Source organism: Carettochelys insculpta, chromosome 26, assembly GCF_033958435.1.
Source record: "Carettochelys insculpta isolate YL-2023 chromosome 26, ASM3395843v1, whole genome shotgun sequence".
NCBI lineage: Eukaryota > Metazoa > Chordata > Testudines > Carettochelyidae > Carettochelys > Carettochelys insculpta.
The window spans coordinates 5,057,525-5,075,261 of NC_134162.1; the positions used below are offsets into that span (position 1 = coordinate 5,057,525).

At 47.1% G+C, this 17,737-nt stretch overlaps 1 protein-coding gene across 2 annotated transcripts in view; it reads left to right on the top strand.

Annotated features, from left to right (window-relative positions):
• The first annotated feature begins 238 nt into the window (after positions 1-238).
• C26H6orf89 (chromosome 26 C6orf89 homolog) overlaps positions 239-17,737 on the top strand; it is a 34,142-nt gene continuing 16,643 nt past the window's right edge. Inside the window, exons 1-3 of one of the 2 annotated variants that reach the window (XM_074977715.1) lie at positions 239-353; positions 5,636-5,843; positions 6,879-7,044. In XM_074977715.1, the coding sequence (XP_074833816.1) occupies positions 349-353; positions 5,636-5,843; positions 6,879-7,044 (379 nt within the window). In that variant the 5' untranslated portion in view covers positions 239-348. Of the gene's footprint in view, positions 354-839; positions 1,169-5,635; positions 5,844-6,878; positions 7,045-17,737 lie in introns of those variants that run through there. The other variant, XM_074977716.1, reaches the window with a different exon arrangement.

Here is a 17,737-nt window from a genome sequence, read left to right on the forward strand (position 1 = left end):
CGGGGCGGGGTGACCTGCTAGTTGGGGTTTTGCCTCAGCTTGGCACCTGCTCCCCTCTACACCGCCCGGCCTTGTCACACTTGCCGGCCGGTCACCCGGGGCGGGGCGGGGCCGCCCAGTGAAGGGGGGGAGAGCTGGAGGGGGCAGGGTAACAAGTCCAGGAAGGAGCCAGAACGGGTTGGGGGGCCGGAGGCAGTGAGGGCGGGGCGGGGGCCGCCAGGCTCGAGCCACCCTGAGCGGCGCCGCGTGGCTCCTCGCGCCCGAGTCCCGGCCAATCCGCGGCCTCCCTAGCAGGAAGCCGGAAGCGCCGGGCGGGCCCAACCGAGGATCACGGGCCGCTGAGCCTGGATGGGGTGAGGGGGCCGCGGGATGCGGAGAGAGGCTGGAGGGAAGGGGGCGGGGTTCCTGGGGCGCAGGGCAGAGTGGGGTGGGGTTCCTGGGGCGCAGGGCAGAGGGGTGGGGTGGGGTTCCTGGGGCGCAGGGGAGGTGCGGGGCGCAGGGCAGAGGGGTGGGGTTCCTGGGGCGCAGGGGAGGTGCTGGGTGCAGGGCAGAGGGGTGGGGTTCCTGGGGGGCAGGGGAGGTGCTGGGTGCAGGGCAGAGGGGTGGGGTGGGGTTCCTGGGGCGCAGGGGAGGTGCTGGGCGCAGGGCAGAGGGGTGGGGTTCCTGGGGGGCAGGGGAGGTGCTGGGCGCAGGGCAGAGGGGTGGGGTTCCTGGGGGGCAGGGGAGGTGCTGGGTGCAGGGCAGAGGGGTGGGGTGGGGTTCCTGGGGCGCAGGCCAGGTGCTGGGCGCAGGGCAGAGGGGTGGGGTTCCTGGGGGGCAGGGGAGGTGCTGGGCGCAGGGCAGGGGAGGTGATGGGTGCAGGGCAAAGAGGCGCACCTGATAGCAGAGGTGCCTCTGGCAGGGAAGTGTGCACATGGGTTGCCTGGGTATTCAGCCCTTTGCTGCAGAGCCCTGGGAGGGAGCCCTTGTGCCAGAGGCAGGGTTTCATGGTTCCCTTTTGACCCCGCCATGGTCCAGCTGTGAGAAAATGAGAAGGGCTGAGTAGAGAAAAGGCCCATGCCTTAGTGCAGTAACGAACCAACCTGCAAGTGTTTGCTCTGCATCTCTAGGTCGGAGGGAAGCGGTCCCTTAAAGGGGTAATCTCAGACAGTGAAGGACCAACATTTAGGTATTATATAAATGCAATTGCAAAGCAAGCCAGGTGTCAGTACTTGTAATCTACTTAAGGAAAATAATTTTCAGGCAAATATGTATTTTGTAGTTGGCTTTTAAACGGATTTGTGTTGTGTTTTGCAATCTAGTGTGCTGTTACTACATGAGATCTGAAGAGTTCTGATACAGCTTTTGGAGCCATGTCCCCACATAAAGCCTTGGGATATTAAGTGGGGCTCAATATGGCCTCAGGTGTAGGATAGGGTCTGACTTGTTTTTTCCATCGCTCATGCGGAAGGAGACACAGACAGGAAACCAACAGCAGAAACAGTGAAATGTAAAATTGATTTTAAAACTTTTTGTTCAGGTTTAACAGTGCTAGGTCTTATTAGCAAAGTAGGTGAGGAAACTTGTTTTTTTAAAATGGTCTTTCATCCAATAACAAACATCTTTGAATGGGACTCCTGATGTGCATGAAGTTGAGCATATGCTTATTATTTGCAGGGTTGGAAGCTAAGGGCATGATTCTGAATAGAACCTCTCAACCCAGCCAGAACCTGATGGAGCCTGACTATGAGTGTTTGGCTCAGGTCTGGTGATTTCAGATCATCTCTTCTTGCCAGTGGGCTTTGTACATTGGCTACTCTCTGTCCCATCCGTGTTGGCCACCAGCTCGGTGTGCTGTGTATGCTGCAGCTACAGTATGCACTCAAGTCACAGCCCCTCTCTTGCTGCAGGGAGTTGCCAGAGATAGCTGTATGGCCATGAACATAGGAGGTGGGAAACTTCCACCAGACTGAAACCCAAAAATGAGGCAGCACTGACAGAAGCTCAGGGTGAAATGTTGGGTTTGGTGTAGGTTAAGTCTGAAAATCATTTAACGCTCTTGAGTTCAAGTTCACGTCCTAGTCTGTCTTTAAAATTAGGCCTGAGTGGACTTCTAATCCAGAAGATACATGCATGTGAGTCACTTCAATCTCACACAGAAATGTTTGCAGGGTCGGGCCCTTAACCTAGAAATTCTTTAGTTCTGGAACCGTCTCTGCTGCTGTGTTTGTGTATTGTGTGGCACAGTGGTCCCTGACTTTCATGGGGGCACTACCATAAATAAGTAAATGATAATAATAGTAAACCTAATGGCTTTCCAATTAAAAAAAATCAAAGCACACTGTTATTTCTCTGGGCTGAGTCATAAAGTGAAGAAGGTTTGTGTCATGTGTATTTAGTAACTAAGTAAAGGAGTTAAGTTGTCATCCTTATTTCATAAATCATGTAGTGATCTGAAGTAAATACTGGATTGATATTTTTAAAAGAATATTAGAAAAGTGTTTTGCTTTTCAGCAGGGAGTTCTGTTGAGGAAATGTGAAGGGTTTGCAGTGGTTGTATGTGATTTGTAGAAGTCACCCTAACAGTGCACAATGACAGCTCGGGCTGGTCTTACGACATCATTTTGGACATTGATAAGCTTCTGCAACTAGGGAAAGGAGAAAACTTGCATTATGTGTTACTAGGAATGTTAATAATTAACTGGTAAGCCTCACCCTAAAGGGATGAGGCTTATGGTTTACAGGTAGCTGATAGGGGCTGGAGAAGGCAAGGGGCTGTGCCAGCCCCGCAGAGCCACTTCGAGTAGGAGGTGCTCCAGAGCAGCCCCCATTTGTGCTGACCAGGAATGGGAATGGGGAACTAACGTGGATAGGGGCTGCTCCGTCTGGGCTGGAGCGCCCCCTACCACAGCGCACTGGGGACTGGAGCTGCTCCAGCTGCACTGGGGTGCCCCCCACCCATAGTGGTGGAGTGAGCAGGGACTGGAGCAGCCTCCCCAGTCATGTCCTACCCCCGGTTTAATCAGTTAACTGGTTAAACCTAGTGTTGCCAGTCACCTCATTAAACAGGATTTTACATCCCTGTGTGAAACTCACAGTAAGGATGTTTGTCGTGAGCTGGTGCATGGAATTGCTCTCAGCAGCTACAAAATGAGTACTTGATTTTACAAGCTCTTTGTGCACAGATCTCATTGAATTCATTGCAATTCTTTATGCAGCAGCTTTGCAGGACTGAGCTCTGGCGTTTTGCCAAATGACACAAAGAGCTATACAGGCACTAGAGAGAAGCTCAGTGACCTTTCAGTCCATTTAGCACATCACTTGCCATTCCAGCGTCAAGGTAACTAGAACAGTCATGAAAGCTGAGCAAAGACATTTTAATTTTCTGTAGAAGCTCTGGTTCTTGATTGTTTTGTGAATCATTGTATTGTTTTACTGACTCTTCCATTTATATAATCATGTTTTTGAGGAGCCAGTTGTGTACTAGCTACTTTATAAACAAGAATAAATGGTATCTTTCCTAGAGAGCTTGCAATCTACAATCCAGTCTCCCATGCTTCTCGATGTAGGGTGGTATTCACAAAGGTACTTAGGGTTCTTACTCAGTAGGATTTAGACACCTAAATATCTATGAGAATCCACCCCAGAATGCTTGTTGGGCTACTCCTAAAAATAAGAAGTAATTACATCGTGCAGTGAACGTTTACCTGATCGAGTCATAACTAAGCATGAGAAATAGATAACGAACTGTGACAAAAAGCAGAGCAAACTGGCAGTGTGGTGTAGCATCTATCCCAGGCTTCATTTTTGTCAGTTTCCTCATTAGTGTTTCTGATCTTGCAGGAATGAAGGGTGGAAATGTCATCACTTGGCTCTTTTAATTACTAAAGCTGGCAGGCTAGGAAACACTGTCATATGACTTCTTTAGGGACAACCAGATTCTGAATTTGGTTGCTCAACAAGGAAATGTGATATCTTGTTTTTTTTTTTTTCTTTGTTTTTTTCTGGGTGGCGGCTTAGCAAAAATTACTTGCAATTTAAAACTGCATTTGTTTCATCATGTCTGTACTGCCCTTCACTTCCTCAAGGACAAGCTTCTGAATTGATCTGCAGTTTTAAAATACTGGATGAGTTGTGTGATTGACCAGAGAATAAATATGTAGTATCATGGGCCACGCACATTTGTCTCATCCTAATTCTGTAGTAGGTGTACCAGACTGAGTGGAGATAGAGGAGGAATTTTTTAACCTGTGGATAAGTTATCTGTTCCTGCTGTGTGGTGGAGTTTAGAATGTAAGTGAGGCAGGAGTCGTCTTTCTGTTCTCAGCCTGGGGCGAGCCTGAGGTAGTCTGCACACCAAGGAAAGCACATGCCGTCCTGGGCTGTATGGGATTAAACTTCCTCTCTCCGTATAGGTTTTTGGTTGCTCCAGTCTAGCGGAGAGTAGACTTTTCTGAGCTCAGAATTGAGAGCCAAGGAAAGACCCTAAATCCAGTCTCCTCCCCTCCAGTGATAGATAGTCACAAGCTTTTATGTGACTCACTAATTCTGGAACTATTACTGACTCAAATGGCTTGTTTCTTTGTTTTTCTATGGCCCATCCTCACTGTATGCTGTAGTACTGATCCATGACTAGGACTCCCATGCAGTTTGGTAATACAACTAATTAATAGCATCTTTATGTCACAAGGCTCAGCCTTTGTGACGGACAGCAGAGTGATGGAGGCACAAATTTCCTTCGCACGTCCTTCTGGGAATCACAGCTTTAATCACTGCTGTGAAAAGTTGTCAGTGGTAGCATATGATTTGTGTATGTCACAGACTTTCCCACTTAAACTCTCTGGTTGGGAAAAATTTGCCCTCAAAAGCCATTTTGTCTCTCTCTTGTGTTTTGTGATGAGTCTCCCATTGTAGTACTTGTTTGTTGCATAGAAATACCATATATGAATCACTTTCAAGGAAACTTAAAGCAAAAGCTTAGTGCTAGGAACTCTTCTGCTCATAACTAGCAGATGTCACATTGGCAAGACCCAACAATGAGGTGGCCTTGGAATTAAACTGCAAGAATTTAAATACAGTCTTGACCCTCTAGTCACCCACACTACTCATTTTTAACAAGGAAGAGGTCAGAGGGACAAGGGATCTAATGAACAAAAGATGAGCCTGGTTAAAATAAGAGCTTTACAAAAGCTATAACAGAAGAAAGCTTGGCCAGTGCACATGGTCACCAGCTTCCACAGTGTTCATGGTGGACGTAAATGAGCAGTGTGGTTTATGAGTCAGATCTTCAGCTTGGGTAAGTGGATGTAGCTCTCATTGAAGCTATGCCCCTTTACTCCAGTTGAGGACCTATTTCCATTGTCTGCCTATGTCCTTATTAAATCTTATGACCCATGAAGTTACAGCTTCTTATGAGTAGGATTTGCAGATATAGCAGAGGTGGTTGGGGCTGCAGCTAACCACTTTCAGGCTGACTCCCATTATCTCTGAATTAACTCTTTGTCAATAGCCAGCTTTGCAGCTGTGGTGCCCTCCTTTCGCATTGAATGTTGACCACCTGTACCTTTCTGTGGAGGATGGCCTTGTGCATGAGGAGGGGAGTTGGAGGCACTTTTGAAGGTTTGTTTTTTATTGACTGCGTTCAATGTCCCCACAGGGATTTTTCACTGCTGACCATGGAGCTTTCTGCCAGCGAACTCAGCATTTACGACAAGCTATCGGAGACCATTGACCTGGTGAGGCAGACTGGGCACCAATGTGGAATGTCTGAAAAAGCCATTGAAAAGTTTGTCAAGCAGCTCTTGGAAAAAAATGAGCCCCCAAGGGGACCCCCGCGGTACCCTCTCTTGATGACTCTCTACAAGGTAAACCATCTTTCTGACTTGCATGGATGGGGGATGCTGACCATTACGTCTACATGCCTTTTGAGTGTTTATATACTATGTAGTGGCATCTGAGGCTTTTGTTTCCCCATGATTACATTATAGTTATTGGTCCCCTGCGGCTGCATTGAAAGGGTCCAGCAGAGGGCAACTAAAAATGATTAGGGGGTGGGAGTACATGACCTACAAAGAGAGGCTGAGGGATTTGGGGTTATTTAGTTTGCAGAAGAGAAAAGTGAGGGGTGATTTGATAGCAGCCTTCAGCTTCCTGAAGGTGGGGGGCTCTAAAGAGGCTAGAGAGGGACTGTTCTCAGTAGTGACAGATGGCAGAACAAGGAGCAATGGTTTCAAGTTGCAGTGGGAGAGGTCTAAGTTGGACATTAGGCAAAACTCTTTCACTAGGAGAGATTCAGGCACTGCCCGACTGATTAGCAGAGCACCCACAGAGGCCATCATGTGTTTCTACTGGTGGTGCACGTCCACACATGCCTTGGTGCCTTGGTGCACCTAGAAAAATTTATTCTTCCCATTGGTGGAAAAAAATTAGAGGGAATACTGCTTGTGAAGTTCTTTCAACTCTGTATTTCTGTGATTTTTCTCGAGAAATCTGTCTGGTTTTGCTATTACTAGCCAAGTTCAGAGCCCTGCACCTTAGATTTAAGGTTAGGGATTTAATAAGACGTATGTTTACTAATTGTGATAATTGACAGCTGACAATGCCCCATAGACTCCGCTTCCTTGTCTCGTTTTGGTGACGTACCCAAATAGAGGGGAGAGTGCTTGACAGTTGATTTATGACGTCTATACTAGATGCAATGAATTGTCTCCCACTGGACTGATCGCTCCCCGTTGATCCAAGTGGGGAGTGAAGATGTGCCCTAAGTGAGGTATCTCAGTAGCAGTTAGAATACACAATGCAGGCATTTTGAATTCTTCATACCTGGGTGTAGAAAGGTTCCAGTTGAAGACGTGTCCTTCTTGCAGCTTAATTAATCACATGCCTGTCTTCTGTCACAGGGCCTACTTACCCTGAGCTTGATCTTGTTAACTGCGTATTTCGTGATGCAGCCGCATAGCCCTGCGCCGCCTGAAACAACACTCTCCAGAGCCCATGCCTGGGACTTCCTCGTCGGTCACATCCGGCTGCTGTCTTTGCCTATTGCCAAGAAGTACATGCTGGAGAGTAAGGAAACAATTTCTTACTGTAACAGGTGTATGGAGACAGGAAAGACAGCACTGCATTGTATAGTAAATCATACACCCACTGAATGTTTCACTTTCCACCAAACTAGTAAAATTAAGAGTCCTGCAAGTAGTTTCCAGTGTATAGATCTGGACTAGGGTATATGTTCTCTATTACTTTTTAGATGAGTTTCTCCTTGTATGTTCTCTTTTCCAGTTACCAAATCCCTGGTAGAGAAGTTCACATTCTCTCTGCCAAAACTGGGGGGGGAAAAAACGTGTCAGCTTAGAAAGAGAAGGAGACAAATGGGGTTTATGAAAGAGGTACATAAAATCATGATTGGTATGGAAAAGTTATTTACTTGTTCCCATAGCAAAAGAACTTTGGGTCTCCAAATGAAATTAATGGGCGGCAGGTTTAAAAGTAACAAAAGGAAGTGTTTCTTCACACAGCTCACAACTGGCCTGTGGAACATCTTGCTGGAGGAGGTTGTGAAGGCCAAGGTTTTAACGGGGTTCAAAAAAAAATCTAGATATGTTCATGGAGGGCAGGTCCATCAGTGGCTGTTAGCCAGGATGGGTAAGAATGGTGTCCCTGGCCTCAGTTTGTCAGAAGCTGGAAATGGATGTCAGGAGAGGGATCACTTTCATGATTACCTGTTTTGTCCACTCCCTCTGGGGCATCATGTGTTGGCCTCTGTCCGAAGACAGGTTACTGGCTAGATGGACCTATGGTCTGAGCCAGTGTGGCCGTTCTTATGTGTCCCTGCTTGAAGTGGCTCAGTAAGGTACTCAGATATTGTACTGATAGAGGGACTGGGAGAGCCCTGAGAAGTAGCTTTCCCTGTAAATACCACCTCTTCATTTTCAGGTAAGCAAGAGGAGGTAGCCTTGTAAGTGGAAGGCACGAGTGTTTGTGAATAGAGGTTTGAAACTCTAGCCTACTGTTCTGATCCATTTAGGGAAAGGCAAGTGTTGCCTGGTAGTGTTTTGGGAGGAGACTTGAGTCCAAAGAAGCAGCTTTTGTATACTGAGAACTCCCAGGGAAGCTAATGGCAGTTCCTTGCATGGGGTAGCTAGAGCACTGAATCCCAAGTTAGGTGTGCTGATGTCGTGGTGACGCACACAGTGTAATGCCTGGATAGATATAACAGGAATAGAAAAGTTTGCACAGAGTTCTCATTTCCATTCTGAGTCAGTTTCTACCAACCCAGCAGAACCGTTTGTGGCCAGCAGTGTAGAGTCCTGTGCTGATGTTGATAAATCCCTCCAGACTCTAGTAATGGCAATAAAGTTTTCCGTTATTTTAACTGAGAAGGTCGTGTGATAGTGATCATCTGGCAGCCCATTATAAAGCAAAGGCTCATGTCCTTGCCCTGAGTTGGTTTATATTTCACTTCAGCAGTTCATTGTTCCAGAGTTCTGTTATCTGGCTTTAAACTTCCTGCATCAGCTAAACAGGAGCCTGTGAAATGCCAGCTCCATTCTGCCTTTTCTTTGAGTATCTCTCTCCCTTCCACTGACACAAACATTGGGCGGGCTATTGATTTAATCCCCTGTGGGTGGGGAAGGGTATCCCCCTTGTTAATTTCCAGGCTCAAAAATTGGGATTTTGCAGGCAAAAAAACCTCAGAGGTGGAGGAATGATGTCTCTGATTCCAGGCTGGCACTGTTAGCCTTCTTATCAACTTCTCCCTATGTGTGCTTATAAAAATGCCCTTGGTACTGATAAAATGGGCCTCAGCTTCTTTTCTGGCTAGAGAAACTCACCAGATGGTTCTAGGCATTTAATTTTTGTCGCATGATCTAGTTAATAAAATGCCAAAATACTTTGTAACACTTTCAGATGCTGCAGTTCCTATACTTGTCTTGAGTGGGGAAAGGTCAGTAAGGTCCCCTGGAATTGTGGGAAATATCAAAGAAAGAGGCAAAGTCTGAAGTCAGCTGCTGTTGAAGTTGATGAAAACTTCCTGTTGAGTACAGTGGGAGCCAGATCAGCTTGGGGTGAATGGTAGGAGATGGGAAGGTATCCCAAGGGAAAAGCCAGGGACTCTGGTAAGGTGGGAAGAGGAACTGTTACAATTTTTGAAGTGCCATAAATTTGTATGGATTTCAAACATATTCTAGATGGAGAAGCAATAGGGTTTGACTAAAGCCCAGATGTGAAGAGAGGAAGAAACCAAGAAGTCAAAAATAACCATCTCAACTTTGCTGATCGAGTACTGAGGGACTGTTTCATTTTGGGGGGGATATTTTTATGTGCTCCCTGTGTGGTGCCCATAACACCCAGACTTGAGCTCTGCATGGCAGGTATAATGTCTCCGTCCATTTCAGGACTAGGGATAGCATCTCTCATTGGCACTGTCTCTGGGAAGTGTAATCTGTGTATCCAGCGTAGCCGATGTTGATTGCTGATATGGCATGTATGCAATCAGGGCTGGTGATCGGAGGTTTCCAAGTACTGCAGTGTGATTGATAGAATCCTAGGGCTGGAAGGGACCTCAGGAGGTCATTGAGTGCAGGCCCCTGCCTGAAGCAGGATCAGTCCTAACTAAATCATCCAAGCCAGGACCTTGACAAGCCAGGATTTCAAAACCTCTAGGGATGGAGATTTCACCACCTCTCTAGGTAACACATTCCAGTGCTTCACCACCCTCCTGGGGAGGTAGTTTTTCCTAATATCCAACCTAGACCTCTCCCACTGTAACTTGAGATCATTGCTCCTTGTTCTGCCATCCATCACTACTGAGAACAGCCTCTCTCCATCCTCTTTAGAGCCCCGCTTCAGGAAGTTGAAGGCTGCTATCAAATTGCCCTCACTCTTCTCTTCTGCAAATTAAACAAGCCCAAATCTCTCAGCTGCTCCTCAAAGTTTATGTGCTCCAGCCCCCTAGTCATTTTCGTTGCTCTCCGCTGGACCCGCTCCAGTGCATCCACATCCTTCCTGCACTGGGGGGGCTGAGAACTGGATTCAGTACTCCAGATGTGGCCTCACTAATGTCAAATAGAGGGGAATAATAACTTCTGTGGATGTGCTGGAAATTTTCCTCCTCATATACTGCAATGTGCCCTTAGCCTTATTGGCTACAAGGGCATACTGTTGACTCATATCTGGCCTCTCCTCCACTGCAATGCCAAGCTCCTTTTCTGTTGCACTGCTACTTAGCCAGTCAGTCCCTAGCCTGTAACAGTGCTTGAGATTCTTCCATTCTAAGTGCAGGACTCTGCACTTTTCCTTGTTAAACCTCATCGGATTTCTTTTGGACCAATCCTCCAATTTATCTAGGTCACTCTGGACCCTATCCCCACCCCCAGCATATCTACCTGATTGGGGCTGTGTAAGAAAAAGCGCAGAGGAGCGGAAATAAAGGAGAGTTTGGAAGATAAAGAGATAATTCAGGCAATAGCTGGTGTCTGTATCCCATGGCTGGGAGCCCACTGTTCACTGGTCTGTGTTGTACACCTTCTCTGATCCCTTCCAGCCTGGAAATAGGGAAAATTCAGCTGAATTGACGTTCCTTGGAATCCACAAACATGTCCAGCTCCACTTTCCTGCCTAGTGGTTCTGTAGGAAGTGTAGTCCACAGCTTTGTTAATCACTGTTGCTACCACTCCCACACAGGACAGATAATACAAGGGAGGGAAGGCTGCTGCTTGTGTCAGCAGTGAAATACGGGACACCTTGACGATTAAAGAACATTAGTAACTGGTTTAGCCAAGAGGAAACCAGCTTAGGTGCCTAAAATGTTCAGCCAGTGATCTCTGTGGAAGGGCTGAATGTCTGGGTTGAATCTGATTTTCTTTCAAGCTTATAGTTTCTGAATTCAGTGGGGGCTCTCTTAATTCTCTCCATGGCTCCACTTGATTTAATAACCAAAAGGACAGTGGGGAGAGAAAATAATAGTACAATAGCATTAGGAGGATGTCCTTTCTGAGCGAGAGGAGTCATTAGTATAGCTCAAGGGTGTATGGTTTGGATCAACAAGACAGGAGAAGGGAAATGGGCTGAATATCAGAAAATGCAGTGAGATCAATAGACAACTAGTCCCCTGGCAAAGCAGAAGCACCATCACTTTGGACATTTAAAACTGGGCAACTTGCTAGCCCAGGCCACGTGCTGGAAAACACATTGCGAGGACCTGTCTGGTGTGGGTTCCTGAATCTGGTGGGGATGCGCAAAATAGACCTATTGGGTTGGCAGTTGACCCCTGTACTCCTTGCTATCATGAGGGTAAAGGGAAATCAGTGGGAGAACCCTCCTATCAGCCTTCCTCATGAGGACAGCCAGGTGAGTTGATTTCAGGTTAGTCAATTCTAGGTACACAATTGCTGTACCTAGAATTATGTATCTGAAATCAACTTGTTTTTCTTGCATAGACCTGGACTAAGTGTTAAGAGGTAAGATTAGAATTTGGCAGCTCCTGGGTCCCAGTCTTTTTGTCAGGCAACCTACATTAGGGGGTCTAAAATGTGTTGTTGAAGACTGTGTATAGAACCAGTCAGACATTAGCTTTGACACATTTGTCATGTTTAAGCAACAAAACATAACTGAAGTGGGGTGATCATGTTGCAGAGCTCCTCTGGGGTGCATTTGAGTGCCAAGCGGTGAGGCAGATCACAGAGGGGAGTGGTTAGCTGGCCCCGAACAGCTGGGAGAAAGCAACAGCAGCGTTTGTCTTTTGGCTGGCCGCTTTCAGTTTAGCTTGAGGCTTGGTTGGCTCCGAACCATATTGCAGCTTCCCTGTACACTTAACCCTTTCCAGGGCTGGTCACATAAAGATGTGTGTGTCTGTGGGACTTCTCTTGCCCCAGTTAGCATCTGAGCACCTTACAGTTTTTAACATATTTATCTTCACTGCTCCCAGAAGATAGGGCAGTGCTGTCTTTTACAGAAGGAGGACTGAAGTTCATTAGTAGTACACGTGTTACAGCTGCAGCTCTGCCCCTATCGTGCTACAGTGCAGTCACTTGATACAGTGACAAAAGGGGATTTTTTTTGTACACCTATTCCCTTTGAGAGGCAGTAACTAGCTCGTAGGGATGTTAAAATGGTTAACCAGTTGAATGCTAGCACTTAACCAATTAACTTAGGGCCAGCTGTGGGGTCCCTGGCTGTGGCAGAGTTCCCCAGCAAAGGGCTAGTTAATTGGTAAGCATACCAGTAAGCCTCGTGCTCACTGGCTAACACATAAATGTCCCTACTACAGGTTGAACTTCTCTAACCTGAAATTCTCTTGTCCGGCAACATTTGTAAGTTGGCGTGATTTTAGTTAGCCAGGCAACCACATCACGGGTGTGGCCAAGTTTCCCATGGTCTCATAAAGTTTGTTTACAGCCACCAGTCCTGGTTCTCAATGTCCTGTGCTGTTCTTTAGCTATAATTTACCCCTAAATTTCTAAAAGGCCAGTAAGCAATGGAAGTGTTTATAATATGGTAGACCAGGGTGTCCAACTTTTCTTCAGCGGGGACCACCCGGCAATATTTTACATGTTCTAGGAACCAAACACAAGATAGCCCACCCAAACTGCCACCCCTCACCACCCAGGCTTAAACCTTCCCCACCCTAAACTGTGGCCAGCCCCAAACCGCCCCCTGCCTTAAGCCTCCCTCAGCCCCAAACTGTTCCCAGCCTTAGAACCAATCTCCCCATGCGCCCCTCTAGCCCAGCTTCTCCATATGTCTCAATGCTCCCACTGCTGCTCCGGCTCAGCCTGTCCATCTGTCCCAACAACTCTGCACTCCCCACCAGGCCAGCCAGCCAGTCCATCTGTTGTCTGTCTGTCTGTCCGTCCAGGAGGTGCTACCTTGAAGATGCCGCTCATCTTTGCGAACAGGGCATGGAACTCCTGTGATGCTGCCTTGGGGTAGGATAGAACTGGCTCCGCAGCAGCTTCTCAGTGATGCTGGCTTGGCCGTAGTAAGCAGGCTGTGTGATGCCATTCAACAGTACACTCAGCAGCTCGATGCCTTTGGCAGGGCCGCTCTGCTGCTATGCCGGCTGGGGAGTGAGTGAACGAGCATGCACTGTGACTACTCGTTACGAGGCCTGCGAGGGACAGAGCCCACATTCTCCACAGTGACCCCTGCTGCACCCCCCCCACATACATCATGGCAGAATGCTGGGAGCTGCCCTGCTGCACTGTATGGGAGCCAAACGAGGGAGTGGCGGCAGCAGTGGGAGTTGCAAGTGGCTCTTTAAAGAGCCACATGTGGCTCAGAGCCATCTAGCTACCTTTTAAAAATGGCGCTGCTGCTGGCTCAGTGGGCTGGATGAAAGGGTTGTGCAGGGCAGATTCTGGCCCACGGGCCACACGTTGAACACCCTTGTGCACGCAATATTGACCTCCTGCAGTCCAGCAAATTCTTTCATCCAGCACTGGTCAGGTCCTGAGGGTTCCAGACAAGAGAGGTTCAGCCTGTAGGTTGATGGTGCTGTATGACAAAACAACCTCATGGCTTTTATTCAGCTCAACTGTGTCTCTTAGGGGTGTAAATTTTTCTGGTGCCGCAGGAAGCAAACCTGCGGTCTCCTGTGTACCAGGCTAGCGTGCGGAGCACAGGACTAGACCTCCTTTCTATCCTCAACCACAAACCTTGCTGAGAGACAGATTCTGATTTTCATTTGGCTGACAGCAAAAAACACATCTGCCTTATGGGGCACTTGGCAGTTGCACTGACTTTGCTAGGCCCCAGGGCTCTCTCTGAATCTCTTGCTGCAGCAAGCTCGGCTGATCTTCATTGTAAACAACCCTTTAATAATATAACCTGAGACATAATAGCAGACACATGTGTTGGCTTATATTAAAAAAGGAAAAGGGGGGCTGATTTGCAGCGAAGGGTGGCTTTGTATTTTTCAGCTTTACTTTGGCCCTCATTCAGGCAGTGGGGTTGTTTGTTTGAAATTGCATTTGGAAGACTCCAGCTTCTCTCTCCTTCCTCTGCCACCTTCACTCTCTTTGGACTTGTATGTTTGTCCGGAGAGGTTTCCGGAGTAAGCACTGGTGTGCTACATCTGTGAATGATACCTGCCTTTCAGAGCTCTTGTGAAGCTTCACGTGTGATCTGTGTAATCCTTAGATGGAAGCAGCTATAGAAGTGGTGGTTTTGTCATCCTGCCCAGTTTGTGCTGGGATTCAGAGTTGAGCATGCTGCCTTTCAGGGCATCTGCTTATAGCTGGAGGTGCAGGATGGAGTGGATTTCTGACAGGGTCTTTCAGCCAGTCAGAAGTTTTGCCGTTCAGCTAGCAGATTAGTTGCTACAGATTTGCCCTGCTTATTCAGAACATTTGTTTACATTTGTTGTGACTCCTGCCATTCATGTGACGTTGGAGATATTAGTCCCCTGCTTTCAGTTGGATCAGAATGATCATTCAGTCCCTCTAGGCATGAGTGCAAGTTGTTTTTTTTACCAGCTAGTCATCCACTGGTGAAATGCATGACTTTGACCCACAAGCCATTGACCTGTTTGACCCAGAATAAACTGTAGGCTGTTTGGTTAGCTGGTTCCCCTGCATAGATGCTTTTCACCTGCTTTGTAGGCAGATGAGAGCTATATAAATTACCCAGACATAGGGGGTGAGAATCGTCAGCAGGGGCCACCTGTTTGTAGTGAATCTCTATGAAGCCTGGCAGAACGTGGTCTGAATCTGTGCTGGGGTCTCCTAGGTGGTACCCCACTATGAAATAGAAGGAGGACTCAGGTGCCGTAGATGGACTGCTCTCCTCTCCCCTGGATGCTGGAGTGTGCACAGGGGAATGCGGGCAGGTCTCCTACCCCCTTGAGAGACAAGGGCCCCTCTAAACCTTACTTAGATCAGGCAGCAGGGAGTGGGGCTCAAGCTCTCCTTGAGAGGTGTGGGGTCACCAGATCCTGGCGCACATACACAAAGGGGGAACATGAGGCCAACAGGCATCTCTGCCCTCAATCTCTGTCAGTCCTCTGCTACTCATCCTCTTGTCCCTGCTCTGACCCCTCCACTCTTCTATCCTGTCCATCTCCATAATCCCCACTTCCCAAAATTTCCTGCCAGCAAGCTTTACGTGGCTCATTTTATTTTGCAAAATACTTCGATAACATTCCCTCCAACTGGGTGAAGAAAACAACCTTACCCAACCAGATGTTAACATTTTCCCACCCTTCCCAGACTTCTAAGATGAGACTTGATCTGAACCTAGTTGGGTAAGTTCTTCGGGATCAGCAAGCTTACTACGTAGCCCTTCAAGCTATCCAGCTGCAGTGGAAGCTTTCCACCAACAAATCTTATTAGCCTCGCTGTCTGTACGTGCTCTGTAATATGTTCGGTGCTTGACCCTAACTCAAGAGCCCAACTGGAGAGCCAAACTCTTGCTAATAACATGCTGAATTTTGACTGCCTAAAGAACTAATGGGTACCGTGTGCTCTGGGGTAGTTCTCAAATGAGTGAGACCTTTGTGTGAGGATCAGGCCCATGGTTTGAGCTCTAGGTTTAGGCAAAAAGACATTGTTGGAATATATCTTTTCAAACGCTACATTTTTGGGTGAGCGAGCTGTATTTTCAGAATCCGTTGGTCAAGTCACCTCAAATTTGGATCACTCTCCGTATCTCTCTCACCATACAGCATGCTGGACTCCAAGGCAATCTGAGTGACTTTATGGATTTTAGAACACTAAGGCTATGTCTACATGAGGCAAAGTAAGTCAACCACAGATTTGCAATTCTAGCTATGGCAATTGTGTAGCTAGAATTGACTTATCTGCGCTTGGCTTACTTGGCCATCCCTACTGAACAAGGTCTCCCATCAACCTCCTTACTCCTCACATCTCGGGAGGAGTACAGGGGTTGAGTGCAACCCTGGAGAGGTCGATTTTGTGTGTCCCTAGTAGAATTTGAAATTGAACCCCGGAAGATCAACTCTGAGCGGGTGTATCTTCTGGGCTAATGTAGCTGTAGCCTAAGAAGAGTCTTTGTTTAAACAGAAATGACATCTCCATCTTTAGTGCAGCTAGTGGTCGACAGTAGTAATAAACACTCCTGTGAAAATAAACTTTTCTGACCTCATCTGGTGCCTGTCACCTATGTTTTCTCATTCTGAGTTCATATTATAAATGTCCTCGGTTCATTTTAAGCCTAGTTTAAAAAATCTCGATGAATCATTTTATTTATGGAGACAGGATGGTCCTCGTAGCAAAGACTTGGTCGTAGGGGGTGATTTTGAGCAAGTTGTGCCATCTCCTTGATCTGAGTTTTCACAGCTGTAAAATAGGGATGATCATAGCTTGCTTCCTCAGAGACTCAATTGTGTTTAATGAATTAATGTCTGTAAAGTGCTTTGAGATTCTTAGGTAGCAGACTTCTCAGAGAATGTCATTAAGAGACTCTTATAGCGATGTAATGCTTGTCATCTGGATGGATCCCAAAGCACTTTGCAAGCTGATTCATTGGGTAGAGTATGTAGAAAACGCAGAATAAGTATGCATCATGTGGAGAGACAGCAGAGGTGAGGGGGTGTAGCGAGTAGAAGTCTGCTGCGGTGCTAACATAGCAGTTGGCTGTTGGTGTCTCAGACGCAAGCACAGATGGGAAATGAGAGGACAATGACTCTGGAATGGAGGCCAAAGGCAGTTAAGTGCTGTAGGGCTGGCTAGAAGAACTGAGAGCCTTTGTTTAGCCAGGCTCAATCTTGGCCCAGAAATGGGGTGCCTAGCAACACCAAGATGAGGCCTGCATCCTTCCACAAATTTAATGAAGCTGTTGTTTAACTCTGTCATTTGCCTGGATAAAGGATCTGGTCATGAGCATGAAGCCAGATTTCTGTGACTCTGCCTACATACTCTTCTCCTGTCATGGCAAGAGTGATTTCCTTTAGAGAAGGGACCTCACTTTAAGGGCTCTGTTGTGCAAATTTTTACTTACAGAAGTGCACGTTAATGAGCAGAAAATGACATCAGCTCCTGGGGCTGGAAGTTGAAGCAACTGGAAACAAGGATTGCATTTTTTTTTTTAATTAGGAGGGCAATTGACCATTGAAATAATTAGAGATGTAGTCGAGGTCTCCATCACTTTGCATTTTTTTCCTTAAATCAAAATCCCAACGGATTAAATCCCAACGGATCTGTTTCAGCTCAGTGGCAAGTTATTGGGCTCAGTGGGTGAAATTCTCTGCAGGACTCACTAGATGATCACAATGGCTCTCTGGGCCCTTAACGTCTGGGAAATTAGCCCCCTTTTTTTTTTCTTGTGAACTCTCCCATTGAGGTCAATGAAAGTTCTCGTGGAAAAGGTCTGCAAATGTGCATAAGGATTTCTTGAGCCTCAAGCAATCATCGGAAATTGGAGACGCGCTCTGAACCTCTCAGAAGTTTGTTGGACTGTTCAAAATATTCCCTGTTATTCAGGGGCCTCATTAAAGCCATGCTGGAAGGCCCGTGGTTTCAGCAGCTGTAAGCAGATGTCGTAATAGAAGGATCAGCAGTTGTCCACCTCAATCGCATCTAGTGCTCCTAAAATCTGAATGCATAAATCAGCCACTGGTGCTCAGAGCAACAGGATAGATGAGTCATTTTGCCAGGCCATTAGGGACTTGCCTTGAGTCTGAATTCACCTTTGAATACTCTTGGGTTAAAATTAGTCATGCTTGTTCCATAGCTGATTGGAACCCAGATCACTGAGGCTTATCTGCAGACCCACCCAGGGCTGGTACTCTCTGAAAATG